The 19,116-nt window shown below is 39.0% G+C and overlaps 1 protein-coding gene across 1 annotated transcript in view; it reads right to left on the reverse strand.

The window, feature by feature from the left end:
* Positions 1-563: 563 nt before the first annotated feature.
* KDM3A (lysine demethylase 3A) overlaps positions 564-19,116 on the reverse strand; it is a 30,627-nt gene continuing 12,074 nt past the window's right edge. The window contains exons 10-25 of the mRNA XM_082482847.1: positions 18,153-18,354; positions 15,616-15,830; positions 12,497-12,649; positions 12,171-12,266; positions 11,747-11,874; positions 8,819-9,005; positions 8,171-8,340; positions 7,139-7,375; positions 6,568-6,739; positions 5,582-5,672; positions 4,884-5,014; positions 3,897-4,016; positions 3,669-3,808; positions 1,994-2,170; positions 1,777-1,911; positions 564-1,306 (exon numbers count right to left, since the gene is read on the reverse strand). Coding sequence (XP_082338973.1) covers positions 1,226-1,306; positions 1,777-1,911; positions 1,994-2,170; positions 3,669-3,808; positions 3,897-4,016; positions 4,884-5,014; positions 5,582-5,672; positions 6,568-6,739; positions 7,139-7,375; positions 8,171-8,340; positions 8,819-9,005; positions 11,747-11,874; positions 12,171-12,266; positions 12,497-12,649; positions 15,616-15,830; positions 18,153-18,354 — 2,435 coding nt within the window. The 3' untranslated portion in view covers positions 564-1,225. The remainder of the gene's footprint in view (positions 1,307-1,776; positions 1,912-1,993; positions 2,171-3,668; positions 3,809-3,896; positions 4,017-4,883; positions 5,015-5,581; positions 5,673-6,567; positions 6,740-7,138; positions 7,376-8,170; positions 8,341-8,818; positions 9,006-11,746; positions 11,875-12,170; positions 12,267-12,496; positions 12,650-15,615; positions 15,831-18,152; positions 18,355-19,116) is intronic.

Here is a 19,116-nt window from a genome sequence, read left to right on the forward strand (position 1 = left end):
CATTAGTAGCAGGTGAAGTACTATGGGGAAGGAAATTGACAAACTGTGCAAATGTGTTACATAAAAAGTCACTTTTCTGAACTTTAACTAGGAGGTTCCCCCCCGCCCAGCTTTTCCCAACAGCTAACCACCCATGCATTTCATAGCTGGACAGGACACTGAAGAACAGAAAGGTTCATATTATCTCTGCTTATCTTGTTAGATGACAGATGCACTTTTCCACTCTTGACCCCTCTGCCTGTTTTAAGTTTTATGTTTTCAGTCTTTCTCTAGTTTTGGAGCAATGTGTGCACCATTTAAGACTGAAGCTGCAAAACTCATTTGATACAGACCGCAATAGTGGCATTGGCTGAGAAGCAGTAGTCAAGCTAAGTCATGCTTTAGTTAACCAAAAAAAAAAGCTATAAATAGATTTGTCATTAAATGAAATACCCTAAGCCTTCAGATACTTTACAAACCATTATGAACAGTATACAATACACAACTTGCTTTTGAATTTCAAAGTGCTGCATCAAATTAGTTACATTTTAAAGAGTCAATTGAAGAAGGCAAGCAAGGAACAGTATCTGAAATAGAAGAATTTTATGTAGACCATTCAGTGTTAAAAACCAGAGAATCAAACATCAGTTCAAATTAAAGAGCAGTTTCAAACAGAAGACATTTGATTAAAAGTTTCTTTTAACATTTAGAAATTTAAATACATTTACCTAGAGATGGTTAACTCCCATCTATGTTACTATACAATAGCTTAAAGCTACTTTTAAATGCTAGTTCTATGTTAATGTGAAATTCCAGAACTGCATTCTTATTTTTATGCAAATTGGTTATTAAAGTGGGTGACTCCATACTTCCTCCCACCCCAAAATAAATTTTAAAAATTGGAGCTTTACAATGTCTTGAATAATATTTTTCAAATGAGTAATTTGGAAGTTTCTGACAGTTCTATAGGAGGTATTTTGTACAGTTTGGAGAGCAACTCCATATAGAGTTCTATTGCAACTGAGCATTCACAGTATGCCACAGTCCATACATATTACTACATATACATATCAGGTTTGTAAACATTGGAAGAATACACAGAACATAGTACCACGATCCTCTGGTACTGCTGAAAGTAAGATGAGGTAACATTCATATAATCTCAAAGTCCACAGAGGTCCTGACTGAGTAGTTAAAACAGCTGCCAACGCTTCTGTTTCATAGTGTGTGGTTAAGGCTTTCTACTTTATGGTCTGCTAAGGCTGGATTCGTTCGCTCTCAGTATCCCAACTGCATCTTTAACAGCATGGTATATGACATTCTTCACCTAGGAGGAAAGCAAAGGTATTTAGTTCTTTCCCACTTCCCCACACCCCTTGTGGCTCTCCTTTGAGTTCAAACAGCACAGGCTTCACTTAAATCATTAACTTGTGAAAATAAGGGTCAAATTCTAACAGGATACAAACTGAAACCCTGCAGCTTGGGGAGAGTATTGCAAACTCACATAGAGGGAAAACAGAAGAAATGGAAGGAGGAAACATTTCAAAAGAATCTCAGAAGCAGCTTCAGAAGACTTCCTCAAAACTACTAAAAACTGTAACAATTAAAAAAACAATTCCTCTTCAAGATCCAATGCATCAAAGTCAATCTGAACATCAAAGCAACTTGGGTTATGTGGACACACCCCTTATGGGTTTGGGGAGGGTTGTTTGGTGTGTTTTTTTTTTTTGTGGGCTGCCTTTTTTTTTTTGAAAGGATTAAGAAGGGCAGGGTTCATCTTGAGCATTGGTAAGTTACCTGCAATTTATCTTCATGGTTCGTATGCGTATGCGACAGATATCTAAATTCCTGAGTGAGCCAGAAGCAATGTTTGACATGCTCTGGGGATACAAAGTCTTCTGCAACTTTAATACAACTGTACAAATTATGAACCTAGAGAGAACAAACAAGCATTAGCCATGTGCTCAAACATCTGCCCAAGAGGTCAGGCTGTAACAGTGTCCCTGGTCCTTGCCTGATGTGGAGCTCCTGCTGGAATGAAAACTACATCTCCTAGAAACTGTACAATGGCCCAGCCTTGAACTCCATACTCTTGATGAAGGCGTTTTCTTAGCGATCGGTCCAAGTACCAACTCTGATCATGAATGGGATCGTGATCTACAGGGTTTTCTTGACCTTGTTCTTCCGCTACCTGAAAAGTCACAAGACAACAGTTATTATAATGTACCAGTCTTACTGGACAATCAAGATGTACCTGTGGTATTCCATATGCACACTTGCCAGATACAGTGACTTGCACCATGTGCTCAGGTATAAGAGTTGCACAATGAAAGGTTTGGATTCTTATTCAGTCCTTGGTTTACTTGTCAAGACTTCACCATTTCTCAAGTCCCTCCTGCTTCACAGACAAATTACAAATGTGGATATAAAAATGCAAGTAAACTCAGTTTACAGTAAGAACAAACAGAAGTGTGAAGTGTGTTCACAGTGGGAAGCACTGTCATACATGGGACCGATACTCTGACACTACTGTAACTAGAAGAAACTACTGAGGGTGGAATTCAGCAAGTGTCTGCCCTGAGGCCAGCACTAGTCAAAGCGTGCTCACTGACCAAAACAGAGGATGCTAACTAGATTTCAGGGAATACGAGGCTGAGATGCACAACAGGCACTTTATAAGAGAAATTTGAGGAGTGTGGGTAGAGAATTTATGAAAAAAGTTCCAGTATAAATCCAGTTTGCTGTGGCAATCATTTACACCCAGGACTGTAGCCCAAAAACTCATTAGGGAGGAGATAAACAGCTTAGTTCTACTCCAAAACAAGCTGCTGAAAGCGTCACACCTGCAGGCAAGTACACTACAAGGGACCAATGATGAGACAGATGTCAAAACAAAACAGCAATGCTTATCAAAGTCAGCATCATGTTTTATCATGTTTAAGATTTGTTCTTTGGTAATACTAACCAAATCTGCTGTAGCCTCTCTAAGCTTCCGCTAAAGACAGTAGTCAGGCTGACAAGGCCAACAGTTGTTCATCCCATTTATCCTTTTAAACATCAGCATCTTCACTCTTTCCACTTTTAAAGCACCAAAGAAGTTCCAGAATTAAGACCATGGGGAACTCTGGACCATTTGTGGTGAATTTAAATAGTGAAACAAGCCCCTTTGGATGTAGTATCACATCTCTACTAAACCTTTAACTCCCATGAAACAGCACCCATTACGCTTTTCCCTTAATCCAAACCTTGTAAAGGTATTGGGGGGGGGGGGGGGGGGGGGAAGGTAGGAAAAGGGAGAGAACAAGGAAGAACTTTATGTGCCACATATTGCTCTGACATTTCCCAAGAACACCTCATATGCATGCTTTTAAGAAGGATCTAGTTTAAGATTAAACTGTGTTTTTGCTTAAATCTAAACCAGCTTTTTCTTTTTGTTCATTACATAACATCATTCATGTGCTATAAGAAGTGTGGGCAAAAGCAGCATATCTAAATACAAGATAGCTTCAAGCTTCAACTCGCTACCCTCCTCAGATCCTACAAGATGCACAGCACCCAAGAATTTTTGTCAGCTACAACTCCAGTACATTTGATTCCAGAATAACTGGGATAGAAAGGAGGAAAAGAATCCAAGGATATTTGCAAACGTAAACAGACAGAAGGTAAGTTTTTAAGATTTAACAGCTTACCTTTTTAAGGAATTCCCGGATTTTCTCTGTATCTTTAGCAGCATAAATGTGCCACAGAGCTCCAGGTTTTTCTCGACTTTCAGTAAAACGCTTAATTGTCAATTCATCAGAATCACCATCTTGTATGGTTTTAAGCACTTCTGTTGAGAGCAAACATGAGCAGTTACACTGAAAGACCTTCTCTCCAACCACAGAAATAACCCCTCTAGGACACAAGAAAGATTTTACCTTCTTCTTGATTAGCCTGGCCTTTTGGGATACCCACATAAACCATAACATTAGCTGCATCAGACACATCTAAATGGAGGTTTGTTGTGCCATATTTTCTATCTTCTGGTGTTATTAAGCCTGAAACAAAAAAGTAGCAGGTACGTTAGTAAGGAAAAAAGAAATCTTATGCCACTCTTGGCAGCACTATCTGGAAAAAAAAAAAACCACAAACAACCAAAACCAACAAACCAACAACCAACCAAACAAAAAAACCCCAAACCAAAAGCTTTTACTGTTATCAGCAAGTTATTCCAGTACAGCAATATACTTCATATCTAGGACCTTGCCCCATCTTGTTTGTGTCTTCCCCAAGCAATTAGTTTACAAGCTGACACATTGATCTGCACCCATACCTTGCCTGCATGATATATGTAAATCCTGTTTACGTCCTGCTAGAAGAGGCTTTCCATAGCAGTTTAAAATAAAGTATTCTCAGAAACAGTCTCTTGTTCACTCAAAGACAGCTGCTACAGTATTTACCAGCCACAATCTCTTTACTGGCCGTGATCCCACTTACAGTTTTAAATGCCTTTTGAATGACAGCAGATGAACTAGCTATGGAAAGAACTGCTCAAGAAGCAATTAAAGACTAAATGATAGAGCCCAAGAAGGAGAAGTATCAAAAAAGAGATACAGCCAGAAGTAGCAAAACAACAAATACATGTTGCCAGCTACAGGAAAGGCAGGCTGTGTATACACATGTGCAGCAAGCCAACTGGAAGACTAGGAATAATTATTATTGGTTTAAACCCACCTGGACAAAACAAACATTTAACAACATCAAAAAATGCTCTGGACATCACGAGCACCTATAAATGAGCCAAAATTAAGTTTTCGGATCGATGGGATTAATCAAGTTGTCTACAACAGCATAGATTTATTTAATTTACAGTAATTTTTAATTTGAGCATGTGGATGTGACCTTTAAAGTGAATAATTCCTTACCATACGCATTGTACATCTTAGGGCCCAAATCTGGTCGTACAAAATAGTTGGGAAGTCGAGAAGCAAGGTTGAGCTTGCCACCTCTCCTAGTGTATTCTGGCAATGGAATATTTTTCATCAAATCATCAAACCTAAAGTAATACAGCACAATTTAAGAACCCACATAGAAAGCGCACTAAAACATACTGCAACAAAAGCTTTCTCCAATCAAGAAACTGTTGTCCTGCCCCCAGGGGCTTTACTGGACACCATGAAAAAGAACAAAACGTGACACAGGAATATAGCAGATAAATTAACTGCTCTGGAGCAATGCTATTGCCTTACGTAATCATCTCAACTAATATCAAATAGAGTAAGTCAGAATATTTAAATATGTTTGGCAAAGAAATAGGCTTCAACTGAACTTAGGATTTCAAGATGACTCAGGCTTTTAGGAAGCTTCCAAAGTTTAACCAATCATTGGCAATTTTAGGTACTCACTTTACTTGGCAATAAGTACAGTGAAGTACATTAACTTTTATCATAAAACTTGTCCCGTTTGCAGTTGTGTCAGGCACCTCTGAGAAACAAAAAGGTTCATGTGTGACCAACTGCTTCTCAAAGTTGAAGCAGATATCAAAACTTAACAGTATTCCTACATTCCATTATTTCGGGGGTGTACCACACAAATCATGAACAGTTTCCTTGTAACTTCATACCGAGAAGGCATCATATCTCTGAAGTCTTCTCCTGGAGGCCAGTCTTTAAGCTTCAACACCATTGGCTCTCCTTCTTCTGTTCTCAGACGACCTAATGTCAAATATTAACAAGTCTTAATTTTTAATAGTTATACAACTCAAAATCCAAAGAATCAAGACAAAAAGACATCTTTATCTTAGTTTAAAATCATCTTTGTTCCACAACTATTCACGTAGAATCAAAGACATGCAGTTTACCTGACACCACAGTCTGGTACTGCTGCTGTGACAAATGTGTTATGACAGTATGGAGTTTTCAGACTAGACAAGTAACCTTTACCTGCTCCCCTCCCCAGGCGCTTCCTGCAATTTCACTTGGGCATCTGTTTTGTGTTTGAGGCTAGAGTAGCTGATGATAAAGCCAACTTTTTTCAAAGATCAAGTAACAGAAGAAAGATATGAGCAAGCCTGCCAAGCTCCCCACTCTTCTTGCCCCAAGTACCGAATTCCAGAAGTTTACATCACACAAACAGATTAAGTAGAACCCCAGATGCCCTGGAAAGTATTAATTCTCCTGGAAAAAGTTCGCACCTATAAGTGAAAACAATGCTAAACCTCATACTCGCCTCCCCTAAACCCATTTTTATACAGAATAACTTTGGTTCCTTAAAAACAAAAGGCACCTGCAAGTTAAAACAGCAAAATCCAATTACCTTGTGAGCACCAACCCTACACACGCTCTTTTATTTTTCACTCAACTGGGAAAAAAAGCTGACAGGTGAACCTACTTGCTAGAAAGATTCCAAACTTTCTCAGAATGCTTCCCCAAAAGACTAAAAGGCAGCCAAACATACTCCTGAAGACATGCTGTCCACAATGAAGAGAAAGCCTGGAATGTCTTTTACACTGCTTGAGGCTGCTGCTCCTTAAGATGATAAATTTGTGCTAGGGCAAGATTATTGCTGCTAAATATTTTACCTATTGGAACAAAAATTCACACTACTTACTTGAAATATCTTCAAATCCATCCCAGAAATCCCCTACAGTAGCTCCAGTGATGATTTCATTGGTCCTGCAGTTAACTAGATCCACTTCCTGCTGGCCAAATTCCTTCCTAAAGGATTCCGGTCTCCATAGGTCTGCATTTAATTTGTGATGCACTCCTGATACCATTACAGGCTATGAAGAAGAATATATTCTGAAGAATTATTACACACCAAAAATTCTAATCCCATCCAGAATAGGATAATGCATAAAATGTACTGAACATTTGAATACAGGCAGTTTGCAAACATACTATTTTAAAAAATAAATGCTCAGCCTGCCTTACCAGAATCATGCTGTGCATTTGATGATTCTATATTTCAAGCTACGAGGCAGCTTTTTATACAGAGCCGTAAGTTCAGCAGTGTGTTTAGAAACTGATTTCAAATAGGAAAATATATATCCTAGCTGCGTTCATGCAGTACATTTTATGAAGGTTTAGCATTGCTTATCATTGCAGTAAGCTTGTACCTGCACTTCCAATAAAGGGCAAAGCATATGAACTGAAAATGGAAAATGCAAAAATCCAAATACCTGTCCCTGCTTCCAGCACTCCCTGAAGACATTCCAATTACTTTCATTGTTGGGATCTTGAAGACATAGCAAGCGGTTATCACATAACCAGTAGTGAGGCGTATCAAAGCCCATTATCGTAGGCTTTATAGTCAATCCTTGAGGTTTCTTAGGCAAGTCTGTAATGGTTCTATTTTGCACCAGGGAAGCAAAAATGTCATCAAGGATTTTGGGTGTACTCTTGAGTCCATTGTCTGTCTGATTTAAAAAAAAAAAAAAAAAAAAGAGGAAGAACAAAACCAGAAGTTAGTACACTTTTCTGTTGCCTTGTCCTGCAGACTTTAAAGATGATATTTGCCACTTCCAAAATTTTTCACCTGAGCTCACAATCACACAGAGAAACAAAAATCTGCAGAACTTTGCTGTCTAGAAACTCACCATCATTAAATGCCAATGCCATTTCTGACACTTTGTCTACAGCATTCTGGCATAAGAAGTTGTGCTCTGATTTACATTTCAGCAACACTGCAGAAAACCACGAAATACAGCACAGAACAGGACTTTCTTTATATGAAAGAACAGAAATGCAGCCAATATTTTACCCCGTCATTTTAAAGTCATATCTATAAGAGCAAATAAAGCTCAGGAACATCTGAAGTCAACCAGTCTGCAAATGAGATATGAGAAAGATAGTCACCCACCACAGAACATTTCTTCTTCCACCTGTAAGTTCCTTGATGCTTCTTTTTTGGAGTCTAACGGACATGCCAATCAATGCACTTGCCAGACACTAGCTTAAGTAAATTAATCTGCTTTATCACTTGGTTCCCAATCCCTCACCAAGCAAGACTTGCTGATAGTACTACTAAGCTACTACTCTAGAAAGCATTAACCGGAGCACTGCAACACAGACACTGAATTAAGTCCCATTTCCCAAATGAAGACAGAATTTTACCTACTGTGACAAGTGTCTGTGGTAGTTGTTCACAGGTTTAGAACAGTAGTCTAAGCCTGCCATCAACTCAAACTTGTAAAACAAAATTTTTCATATACCTTTCCTCCAGAAGAGTTCAATAGATTCCGCAAGAAACCTGTGTTATTGTTGCTCACAGGTGTTAATATTGCACTGTTGAATGTCTGCAGGGCTGCAGCAGGCTTAGCTAAACTAGGGAGTGTCTGAAGAGGTTTATTTTCATTCTTTGAAATAGGTATGAGCAGTTTCTCTGAAATGAAGAAAAGAACACATTTGAGAATGAAGCAATGATTAATCCTCTGAACCAAGAAAAGTATATGCTTTGGATTATTATTTTTTTTTTTAAGACAAGATACTCCTATATGCATACATGTATGTATATATAAATCTCCTCTCAATACATGCAGATGAAATACTCTTTTCACTTAACTTTCTTCAATATTTCAGAGTTTTTAAAACCACATGTTCTAAAATAAATACATGCTCAAATTGAATTTTCAAGAATACTTGCATCAATGGAATATTAATCCAGTTTTCAAAAAAGAATATGCTAAGCCTGCCAGGTTTTACTCCAAGGGATTGCCATGGACCAGTTTTGCAGTACAGGCACTGAATGCCCATCCCAGCAAGCAGATGATGTCATTCTCAATGCAAGATATTGCTAGGTTTGATCTATATTCTTCTGACAAACAGCCACAGAGTTCACTCTTCACTGGTTCTGCACATACCTTTGTTTTCTTTATTCACATTTCCACTTGTTAGATTTGATAACCAACTTAATGAAGGAGAAGTATTTACTGAAGCAGCTTGTTTACTTCCAACTGCTGACTTCAGAGGAGGATCATGTATAGTGACCTGGGGGCTCACAACAAGACTGTTTTGTTGAAGGCTGGTCCTCTCTCCAGGTACCAAGTTCTGAAAAAAACAAAGTGAGAACTTGATTAGACACAAACACACTCTACTCAGGAAAGGGAAGCAAGCAATAACATGCCCAAATTCATTATTTTACAAAAAAAATAAATCATAGAATGGTTTAGGTTGGAAAGGACCTTGAAGATCATCGAGTTCCAACCCCCCTGCCGTAGGCAGGGATACCTCCCACTAGACCAGATTGCCCAAGGCCATGCCCGGCCTGGCCTTGAGGCCTCATCCCTGAGGGTGTTCAATAACCTCTCTGGGCAACCTGTTCCAGTGCCTTATCACCTTCAAAGTGAAAAACGCCTTCCTAATGTTCAATCTGAACCTGCCCTCTTCCAGTTTAAAGCCGCTCCCCCTTGTCCTATTGCTACATGCCCTAGTAAAAAGTCCTTCCCCAGCTCTCCTGTAGGCCCCCTTTAGGTACTGGAAGGCCACAATAACATCTCCCTGGAGCCTTCTCTTCTCCAGGATGAACAGCCCCAACTCTTTCAGCCTCTCCTCATAGGAGAGGTACTCTAGCCCTTGGATCATCCTCATGGCTCTCCTCTGGACACGCTCCAGCAGGTCCATGTCCTTCTTATGTTGTGGACTCCAGAGCTAGATGCAGTACTCTGGGGGGGGTGGGGTGGGTGTATCTCACAAGAGTGGAGGGGCAGAATCACCTCCTTTGACCTGCTGGCCACACTTCTTTTGATGCAGCCCAGGATATGGTTGGCCTTCTGGGCTGTGATCGCACATTGTTGGCTCGTGTTGAGCTTCTCATCAATCAGCACACCCAGGTCCTTCTCCTCAGGGCTGCTCTCCAGCCATTCCCCACTGAGCCTGTATCTGTGCTTGGGATTGCCCCAACCCAGATGTAAGGCCTTGCACTTGGCCTTGTTGAACTGCATGAGGTTGGCTTGGGCCCACCTCTCCAACCTGTCCAGGTCCCTCCAGGTGGCACCCCTCCCCTCCAGCATGTCTACCTCAAACAGCTTGGTATCATCAGCAAACTTGCTGAGGGTGCACTCAACCCCACTGTTCATGTAGCTGATAAAGATGTTGAACAGTACAGGTCCCAGTACTGGCCCCTGAGCACTGCTCTCTACTTGGACATCAAGCAAAAATGGTGTGGCCCTTCAAAAAATATCTGATCTCCACAAGAGGTCAGCATTGCATCTCTGTATCAGCCAGAGGCGATGATCCCGCAAGATTCTGGATCTCCTCAGAGTCCATCACCCCTCAAGAAAAGCACAGAAAGCTGAGTTTCCCAGGTGCATTTTCTGGGATTGCAATTTTACTAGCAGTGCTCTCGCAATTCTAGTGATAGCTGATGTTCAAACCAGGGCTAAGGTAGAAGTCTAGTTCAGTAGACTAAAACAAACATGTATGTAGAGCTGCTAAATTCTTATCTTCAGAAGGCGGCAAAAGTCCACTCACGTGCCAGGTCTAAAATACACCTACATATGAGTGCAGCACCAGCCTGGCCACAATCCAAGCACAGGACCCACTGTACATCTATGCAGTTGATTTATCTACTTGTTTGGAAATTCTAGGTAACAGACTAACTAGAACTACTGCTTTGGCCTGGGATTCTTGCATGACTGGCTAAGTTTCTTCTCTCTGCTCAAATACTTTCCAGTCAAGAAATTATTCTGCACCTGTCTATTACTACATTCTTCATTTCATCTCTTAATGACTGCTGATGCTTGGTAAGGATTCCAAACATGACATCACATAGAATACTTCAAACTTTAATAAGCTTATCCTCACACAGCCAGTGCGGTACCTAATTTTATAGAAAGGCATAGATAAGCTTCAATGCAGCTGTTTGTCCAAGGTCACTGAGGAAATCTCGAGAAACAGCCTACGACTGACCTAGCTTCAGTCTTTTAACTTCTGAATCACGTAACCATCTTCCTTGGTTTTAATGCTTTACAATATTTTTTGTCTCTTATTGATTACCAACACCAAAATCAAGTACAGCCTGCTTCTTACACTTAAGATAACACACTTATTCTCAAAATAAGTTTACGAATAAGCATACAACAAAATTAAAGTCACTTAATTCAGCTGGTTTCTTGCAAGGTACTGTGAAACTAAGTCATTAATTTGCACTCTATTTTCAAAAGCAAAAAATACTACATCCATCTACAAATAAGCATATGGTGGGTTTGTTGGTTTTTTTTGGTTGTTTGGTTGTTTTTTTGTTTGGTTTTGGTTTTGTTTTTTTTTTTTAATATAATAAGCAGCAAACTTTCTATGAGGATTCCCAGAGAAATCAGTGGTTCTCCCATACTGCTCCAGCCCTCAATTTTATTCATGTTTAGTTCTTTTATGAATTCCAGTGCTTTTCCACCCCCACTTATTCTTTTAGATGCTGCATGTATTACACCTCCAGAACCCAAGGGGTAGCCTACACTTCTCAATCATTCTCACTAGTCTGTTCTTAAGACTCTTAAGGGTTCTCTCAATCTAACCCTATTTTTGCTCTAAAAAAAAAAATCTTTTCAAGGATAGGTCACTTACTGAGGCATCAGTGTGTCAAAGGGACAAAATATTTTCCCCAAAACTTAAAAGAACTGAACCAGAAAAGTGAACACTGAATACAAGTTTTGTTCAAAGATCTACATGGTGGGGTTGTCAGTAGGGGTCAGGATTGGCATTCCTGCAAAGTCAATTAACATTGGCTTCAAATATGAGTAGTAGACTGAGGCAAATCTATACTACACAGACATAGAGCGAGACAGTAGCAATACCTGTTTTGAATCCTCCTTTACAGTTGGCTTTGATAGTGCCTTGAACTGCTTACTTGCACATGGACAATTTGCCTTTATTCCCCATTTTGTTCTTACGGAGTGAACAATATCACCAACATCATAGAGAGCTGAAAGAAAAGTCATTCGTGAGCTCACGTGTAATAGACCAACCAGCGTTCAATAAGACATTTTATGCAGGTGAACAATAGTACATGAACACAGCTCATCATTAAACAAGAAGTTTTGATACTTCTTTGTAAAAGTCAAAGATAATAAGGAGTACTAAGTACACAAGTCTCTTCCAGTCTTTCAACAATACTAAGCTTTTACTACAAAAAAAAAAAAATAATTCTTCAGTACAGTATCAACAAAAGACAGCAAAAGCCTACTGCATTTTTTCATCCCAATCAAATATTTAAATTACCTTTTCCAGGAATTATTTGTGTAGGCATTAGATTCTCTGGTTCATGTACCTGCCCCTTCACACATTTAAACCAGGAGAATGTATCCGAGTCATCATCTGTAAAACAAACCCATTGAATTGTTTTATTAGTGCAGCCTTCATCCTCCTCTGGAAAACTACATATTTTACTATTATTGATATACCAAACTACAGGTCTACAACACATTCTTTTTGTTGGGAAGTCTCATTGTCTTGTTGTTTAAGGTTGCTATTGTCTTCCAAGTTCAAAACACAGGTTTGCTTTCCCCTCTCCCCTCTTTGTTTCAGGTAGCAATATGCATTCTCACCTTCATGTAAGCTTTTTTTCTTCATTCTGTAACAATCCACACACACGCCAAAGCCACACTTAGAGCAGACCCAATGAAGGTTGAAGATTGTGGTGTCACAGACATCACACATTTCTCGAACTCCACGAACTGCACGCTTCCAGGCTACCTGTCCTGTGGTAATTGACATATTAGTCACTGTCAGTTTAAAAAACCCAGGATATTTGCATGTTAAGTATAGCTACATTAAAACACTTTAGTGATACAAGACTCAGACTTGGTTTTGTATTGGAACTCCAAAACAAAGCCTTTGCTGTTACAGATTCAGAAGAGTAGGTTCAGAACAGTCTAAGCAATCAAGATGATTTTGCTTGCTCCTGTGCAGCACCAACTACATCTTACTCCTGACATGTATTTGCCTAAAATAACATGCACACAGCTGACATTCTCCTAAATGGAAATTCCACAGCTGCCCTAGAAAAAAAATTAAGTTACTACTAGCAAGCTAAGCTTAATGTCTAGCTTCCCACAGCCAGCTTGTGCTTTTTCTCTATTCAATAGCATAGTGGGGAAGTAGTTCTCCTTTTAGGAGGTTTTCTCTATGTTTTTATATAGACCTTCTCAGAACGGAGAGTTGTTTTTCTCTGAAGAACTGACCACTGCTGTTCAGGTTTCTTTTGTACCCATCATATTCCACCTTTCCTCACGCCAAGTCACTTTAGTTCACTCAAAACATCCCAAACATTTACAGTATCTTCAAAAAAGTTACAAGCTCTTCCAGGGCTGCATTACATACAGATTATTTTAGACTGATCTTCATTTCATTATTTCGCCAGCTAGAAAACTAGACTAGACAAAAAGCACACATCTGCCTCCTCCTACCTCCTTCCACACTTGTAACTTCTCTAAAACTTTTCTGCCCACAATGTTTCTTAATTTCAAAAGCAAGTTAAGAGATACCATGTCCTAACGTATGCTAAAAAAACCTACACCAGGATCCAAGACATCTGTTCCTTTTCTTCTGTATAATGTCCATTAACTATGTATGGAACAAAACTAGAATAACTTGGCACAATTTGTTCTTATGTAGGAGGTAAAAGTTGTTTGACTACTTGCTTCAAAATTCTTCCAGGAGACGGAAGTCTAAATATCACCAGTTCCATTCTTCTTTGCCTTTTATAAACATGCACTATATTTACCATTTTCTGGGCCAATCCTCCATTTTTTTTTTTGTTATATGTTGCATGTCATTTCATATTTCAGTTTTCTGATTTTGTAATTTTCTACTCTTCCTATTCTTTCGTTTCCTCTCCATAGTCCGACCCCATCTCCTCTTTCTGTAGGTCTCCTTCTGGCACTTGGTGGCCAAGGAGCAATGTGACCTAACAAGCTGTTCTTTCTACACTAGTCAATCTTTTACTATACAGGGATAATTTCACTTGTGCTTTCCTACTTATTCTTTAAGAAACTCTCTTTAAGGAAGCTCTCCCAAATAATTTTCTCCCTCACTCTTGTTTGTCTTGTGGCTCTATTTATCAGAGTCCGATAATTCACGGGTAAGAGAGAGAAGGGCTGACCCTGAGACATACTGCAGAGTCCAAAAATATTCAAACATGAACCCCTTAAAAGGTAGTACTTGAATGAAGTATTTTGATATTTTGGAAAAAGTCAGCTTGTCAGAGACAGAATTTTTATGAAAAGGTACTATTTCAACTGAACTCCATCAAGAAAAGTCTATCATAACTTTAAATGGGGGTGGCAGGAAAATCTACCTTTTTCCTATGCCATCCAAGTTCCCCCTCTTTCACTGAGCTGTTCAAAGGATGGATACCTAGACTGCAAATTAATTCTTTCCTACCCAGGGCATTAAAAAAAAAAATCTCCTCCATCTTAATGAAATTGAGTTCTTTTACTCTCACCAGTCAGGGCAATAAACAAAGAGGAATTTATGACATTTTGCTCCTTTCAAACCAACTGCAGAACTCACATGTCTTTGGGTTTTCTTTAAGCAGAGGATGTTTCTGGTAGGTATGCTAACAGATGCATCCTCTGCTATTAAGAAACACCACACGTCCCCTTTGTTTCACAAATTCCACCCAAAATGTCACCCTTCTGAAAGTGTTTCAGTGTTCCAGTCTGTACCTCTCACTCTGGCTATTGATACTTTGGCTCCACAAGCCTGCATATGTTTCAGTTCAAGCGAAGAGCAGAGCTTGCAGATTCAAAGTAGTCCAGGGTAAGACCCCACAGCAAACATTTCTGAAATATCTCAAGCCTTCCCTCCTCTTTAGGAGGACATTCAAGCCAGTTCAGTTTTTTTCTTCTATTAAAAACCTTGGAGTGACCAGTAAACTGATACAATCTTTATATAATGTCAGTACCACCCAAATGCAGAGGACATTGAGTAGTGTCTTCTAAACTGTACTGCATCTGTCATGTAGTTATAACCCCCAAAAAAAACAAACATAGTTTTAAGAGTCATTCTACTCTGAGAAGCGATTATGCAAGATCACACAGCCTTCCCCATCTGCCTGCTCATGGTTTCTACAGAAAGGTTCTGAAGTGGCCAAAAAACCTGTATTCGAGGATGCAAGGTTTGGTCTATTCCCAGTAGGGCTGTACATGTGATCACTTGAAACAGTCCTACTGGAAAGTTTCAGGTGGAAAAAAAATGATTTCTTTACTGACTTCACAGACAGCATTAGGTCCATTATGCAAGAAAAACAAAATAGGACCAAAGCAATCTAACAGAATCTGTGCAGTCAAAACGAAAGCTGTGTTTCATTTACATGTCAAGAATAGATTGTCAGCTGCCTGCTGTTTTGTTTAATTTTTTTTACACTTTGTTTCATAACAGAATTATACTCTCTTCAACAGGAAAAGTAATTTGATAAATTGATAAAAGTCTTCTGACATAAAGAAGGGTAGAATTACTTTTCCCTTTACCCCTGCCTGTGAGCAGAGTTGTCAATAGTAGTTCACGCTGAATCTTAACCATTACCTCTCTGAGAAGAAAGGGAAACACTGAAGTCATACATGACATTTCCAAATGCATGCGATTATTTTCACACAGGTCAGAAGCTTAAATTTGCATACAAAGCTATTAAAATACAGATTATTTTAATAAAAATTGATCTTACTGTGTGGTTCAATCGTAGACATAACTTCCTTTTCAGATATCACTAGCTGACAAAAGTGATCTCCAATGTTGGCTAGGATATACTTTGCTGTGTCAAGATCTAGACCCACAACATTTTTGGATAGAGGTAGCCATAAGCTAATAGCCTCAGGGTCATATTTATTTGGAGTTAAGAAGCCTTCCTCACGCAGTATTCCATGCTTGTTGAACTGCAACCTGGGGAAAGAAGGGGGAAAGGAGAAAAACAAATCATCTCAAATGTTTTATTAGTTTACATTAATTCCAATGAGTCAATGCCTGAACTGTAAACACATACTGTATGTGAATGAGTTTAACACTTAATAGTTGCAACAGATATGGGTAAACATACTTGTCATTAGCATTAAGCATGCTTAAAAAAAAAAAAAAAAAAAAAGACTCAAAACATCAGATTTTTATAGTAAGGTAGATTTCCTAACCAAAGATTTTTAGTCACACAAAACCAAGTCAGATTAACATAATTTTTTAAATGCATTGGCATTAAGGATCACACAGAGGACATAACAGTAAGAATTTAATCTAGAACTATGTACAACTCACAAGAGACATTAGAACACCTCAAAAATCTAATATATTTCAGTAACAATTAATTTGGAAGTAGCTGTCAAAAAAAAATCCAGCAAAATCTGAGTAATATATTCTTGACTGATTCTGAGTAGGTGGAAAGAGTGGGATCTGTAGTAGTTTATTAAATAAAAAACATCAAGAGCTCTGCTTATGTTTTCAGGAACCTTTTTACTACATGCTGTAGAGGGAAGTTGACTTCTGATGACAACACATGCTCACTATAGTGTTAAGCATGGCAAGAAAACACATGCTGGCAATTGATATCACCAAACAAACACTATCTTCAAAATTTGCAGACTTCACATTCAATAAAAAGAGACAGTTCCATCAGCTTCAAGTTCAAAACTGAAGGATTCAACTGCTTTGAACTGCATTGCAAGTCTAGATTTTTACACTGAGAAGATGAATTAGCGTAGTCTGTTGTTACTCTGATATCACACATTTTAACATCTCAGATTATCCCAAGATTTATAGTAAAAACTCTAATCTGAGGTTAAATAACAGATTAGTAACACTTTTTTTTAACCTTTAGCTACAACGGGGACAGTGTTGTGGTGGAAGAAGAATAAACCTCAAGACATAAATGAAAGAGTGGAAAAATTTGGGGTTTTTTCATGATCTTTGTAATCTTTCTGCTTTCAGTTTCCTCTCTTCAGCTGGTCTCCAGGACTGTAACTTTTTTTTTTTCTACTTAGAGACTCAAAAGAAAGTAATTCCTCTGAGAATCTAAAGAAAAAACTGAGACTAAGCTTCCCATCTCCCTTGTATTTTTGCTTTTCTTCTCTAATATCACAAATGTTACTTTCTTCTCATAAAACACAGCCCATCCCACAAAGCTTAAATAGGTGCGGGGGGAAATAAAAAGCAGCGTGCAACAACATCTGGACATGAAATCAAGTAGTTCATGAAGAAATCTACATGACTTGAAAACAAAGGAAAGGACATGTTAAAAACCAGCCATACACTGCAGTTTGACAACGTCCACCCTGGGCTTATAGATACGTTTCAAGTAACAGTTTAACATTCTTTTTGAAAGGGTTTCTCATGGTGTCTTAAGAGCTAGAGATAAAACATCAAAAGACTTTTACTGTTCAACTCAAGAATCAGGCTCTGGGGGCTGTAGGTGGAGTATAATGGATCTGAAGCTGCCAATCAGGTTTGGAAAAGCAACCACCATTCCACAGTCACCAGGTTTTCCTAAAGTTTCTTTAAAGTTGCCTTGCTGGTCCTCCCCATCTGCCCCCCTGAAATAGTGAGTGTACTGATTAAACATTTCTATGGCAAACTTGAACTGGCACAAACTCTCAAGTGTGAAGCGGAACAAAGAACACAATGTAAATTATAGTTTTGCCCATCACTACTCCATGATTCCAGCTGAAAGCCCCTGGCCACTTACTGCAACTCTTCCACAGCTATGGATGTACATTTAACATTTCATGTGTCCAACCGCTAAACTTTGAAAGACAGGCACAGAATCTACCCTCTCTCTACTATCTCCAATACTACTGAACTGTAGCACTCAAATTAAACTCATGTTATCCCACTGGCACTCAGCCCAGAATAGCAAAATAAAGAGCTCAAAGTCCTGCCAAAATATTTTCTACTCAAAGCAAGCAGTCCCATAATTTCTAAGGTCTAAAAAAACCACAGGCAACCTCTCATTAGTTGGGTATATTAGCCTTATAGCTTAACTGACATCTAGCAGTTTTGAACCAGAGACCTAAGTGAGATCACTTTGACCAAATAACTGTTTGAGTTATTTTGTTTATCTGTCCTGGAAGATGAAAATCCATGCTATAGCTAACAGTGAGCACCCAATTAGTCCCCCTTTCAGAAAAGGAAAAAAGATCAGATGTGCAACTCGGACGTGTGGGGCATGTTATTCACATTTAAAGAATATCAAGGTGTAAATAGAGTCAAAATTCTTCTTACCTTCTAAAGTGAAAGAATCGACAAAAGACAGTGGAGTCTCTTTGCTCTTTGTTCTTCCGGTAACTGTCTAAACGGCATTCCCTGCATTTATGCAAGTGAGGTGCAATATTATTGCATGAACCATCCTGTACAAACGCTTCTCCACTTTGCTGCAGCTTCTTCACTTTAGCAGCATCTGCTAAAATTGACTTGCGAACAATTACTGCAGGGAAGAGTAGTGTAGATTAGCCAAGCTTCAGTTTCTCATATAAAGATGCAAGCAAACGTACTTTAGTGAAAGATCCATGTCAACTTTTCCTGTAAGTTTCACACTGCATTGAAACAAAGTTATGCTAAAATATTTACAGTAGAAACTTTCTCACACTATAGTTCCACTGGAGGCAGTTCTCTGGACCCAAGTTTAACATTTCCTCCATACAGAGGAGTATTTTGAAATAGTGTCTGCTTTTAATGAAAGTTCTTCAGCCATCAGGGTTGGAGTACCTGATCACCAAGTCAACCAGAGCATGAAGTGACCACTTTTCACAAATAATGAAGACAGAAGTACAACCTGGCTATTTCTCAGTCCTGTTTTCACCATTCACAATGCAACAACAGCTTTCAGCATCTTTCTAACAGATGCCAAACATCCCCCTTTCTCCCACATTGCAGGTGGGGCCTAGCAGGGCACAACAATGACTGCTTGGCTGGCTGTGTCGCTGTGTTAATTATAGAACAGCACATAGTAATCCAAGACCAAGCAACATGAGATTGGAAAGGAAGAGGTGGGTGTGTAGGGAGATTCCCAGAACCCAGGATGATCAGCTATACCACCTGATACACAGCACAACACATAACACCAGGAGTCCAGCTCCTTAAACAACCACAGCCTTTCCCATTTTTACATGCGGAAAACTTCAAGAGCTCACCAAGTGGAACTGAGCCACAGAAAACACATAAACAAGGGTGGTTCTCGATTTTTTTT

Source organism: Vanellus vanellus (genome assembly GCF_965231255.1).
Source record: "Vanellus vanellus genome assembly, chromosome: 4".
Taxonomy (NCBI): domain Eukaryota; kingdom Metazoa; phylum Chordata; class Aves; order Charadriiformes; family Charadriidae; genus Vanellus; species Vanellus vanellus.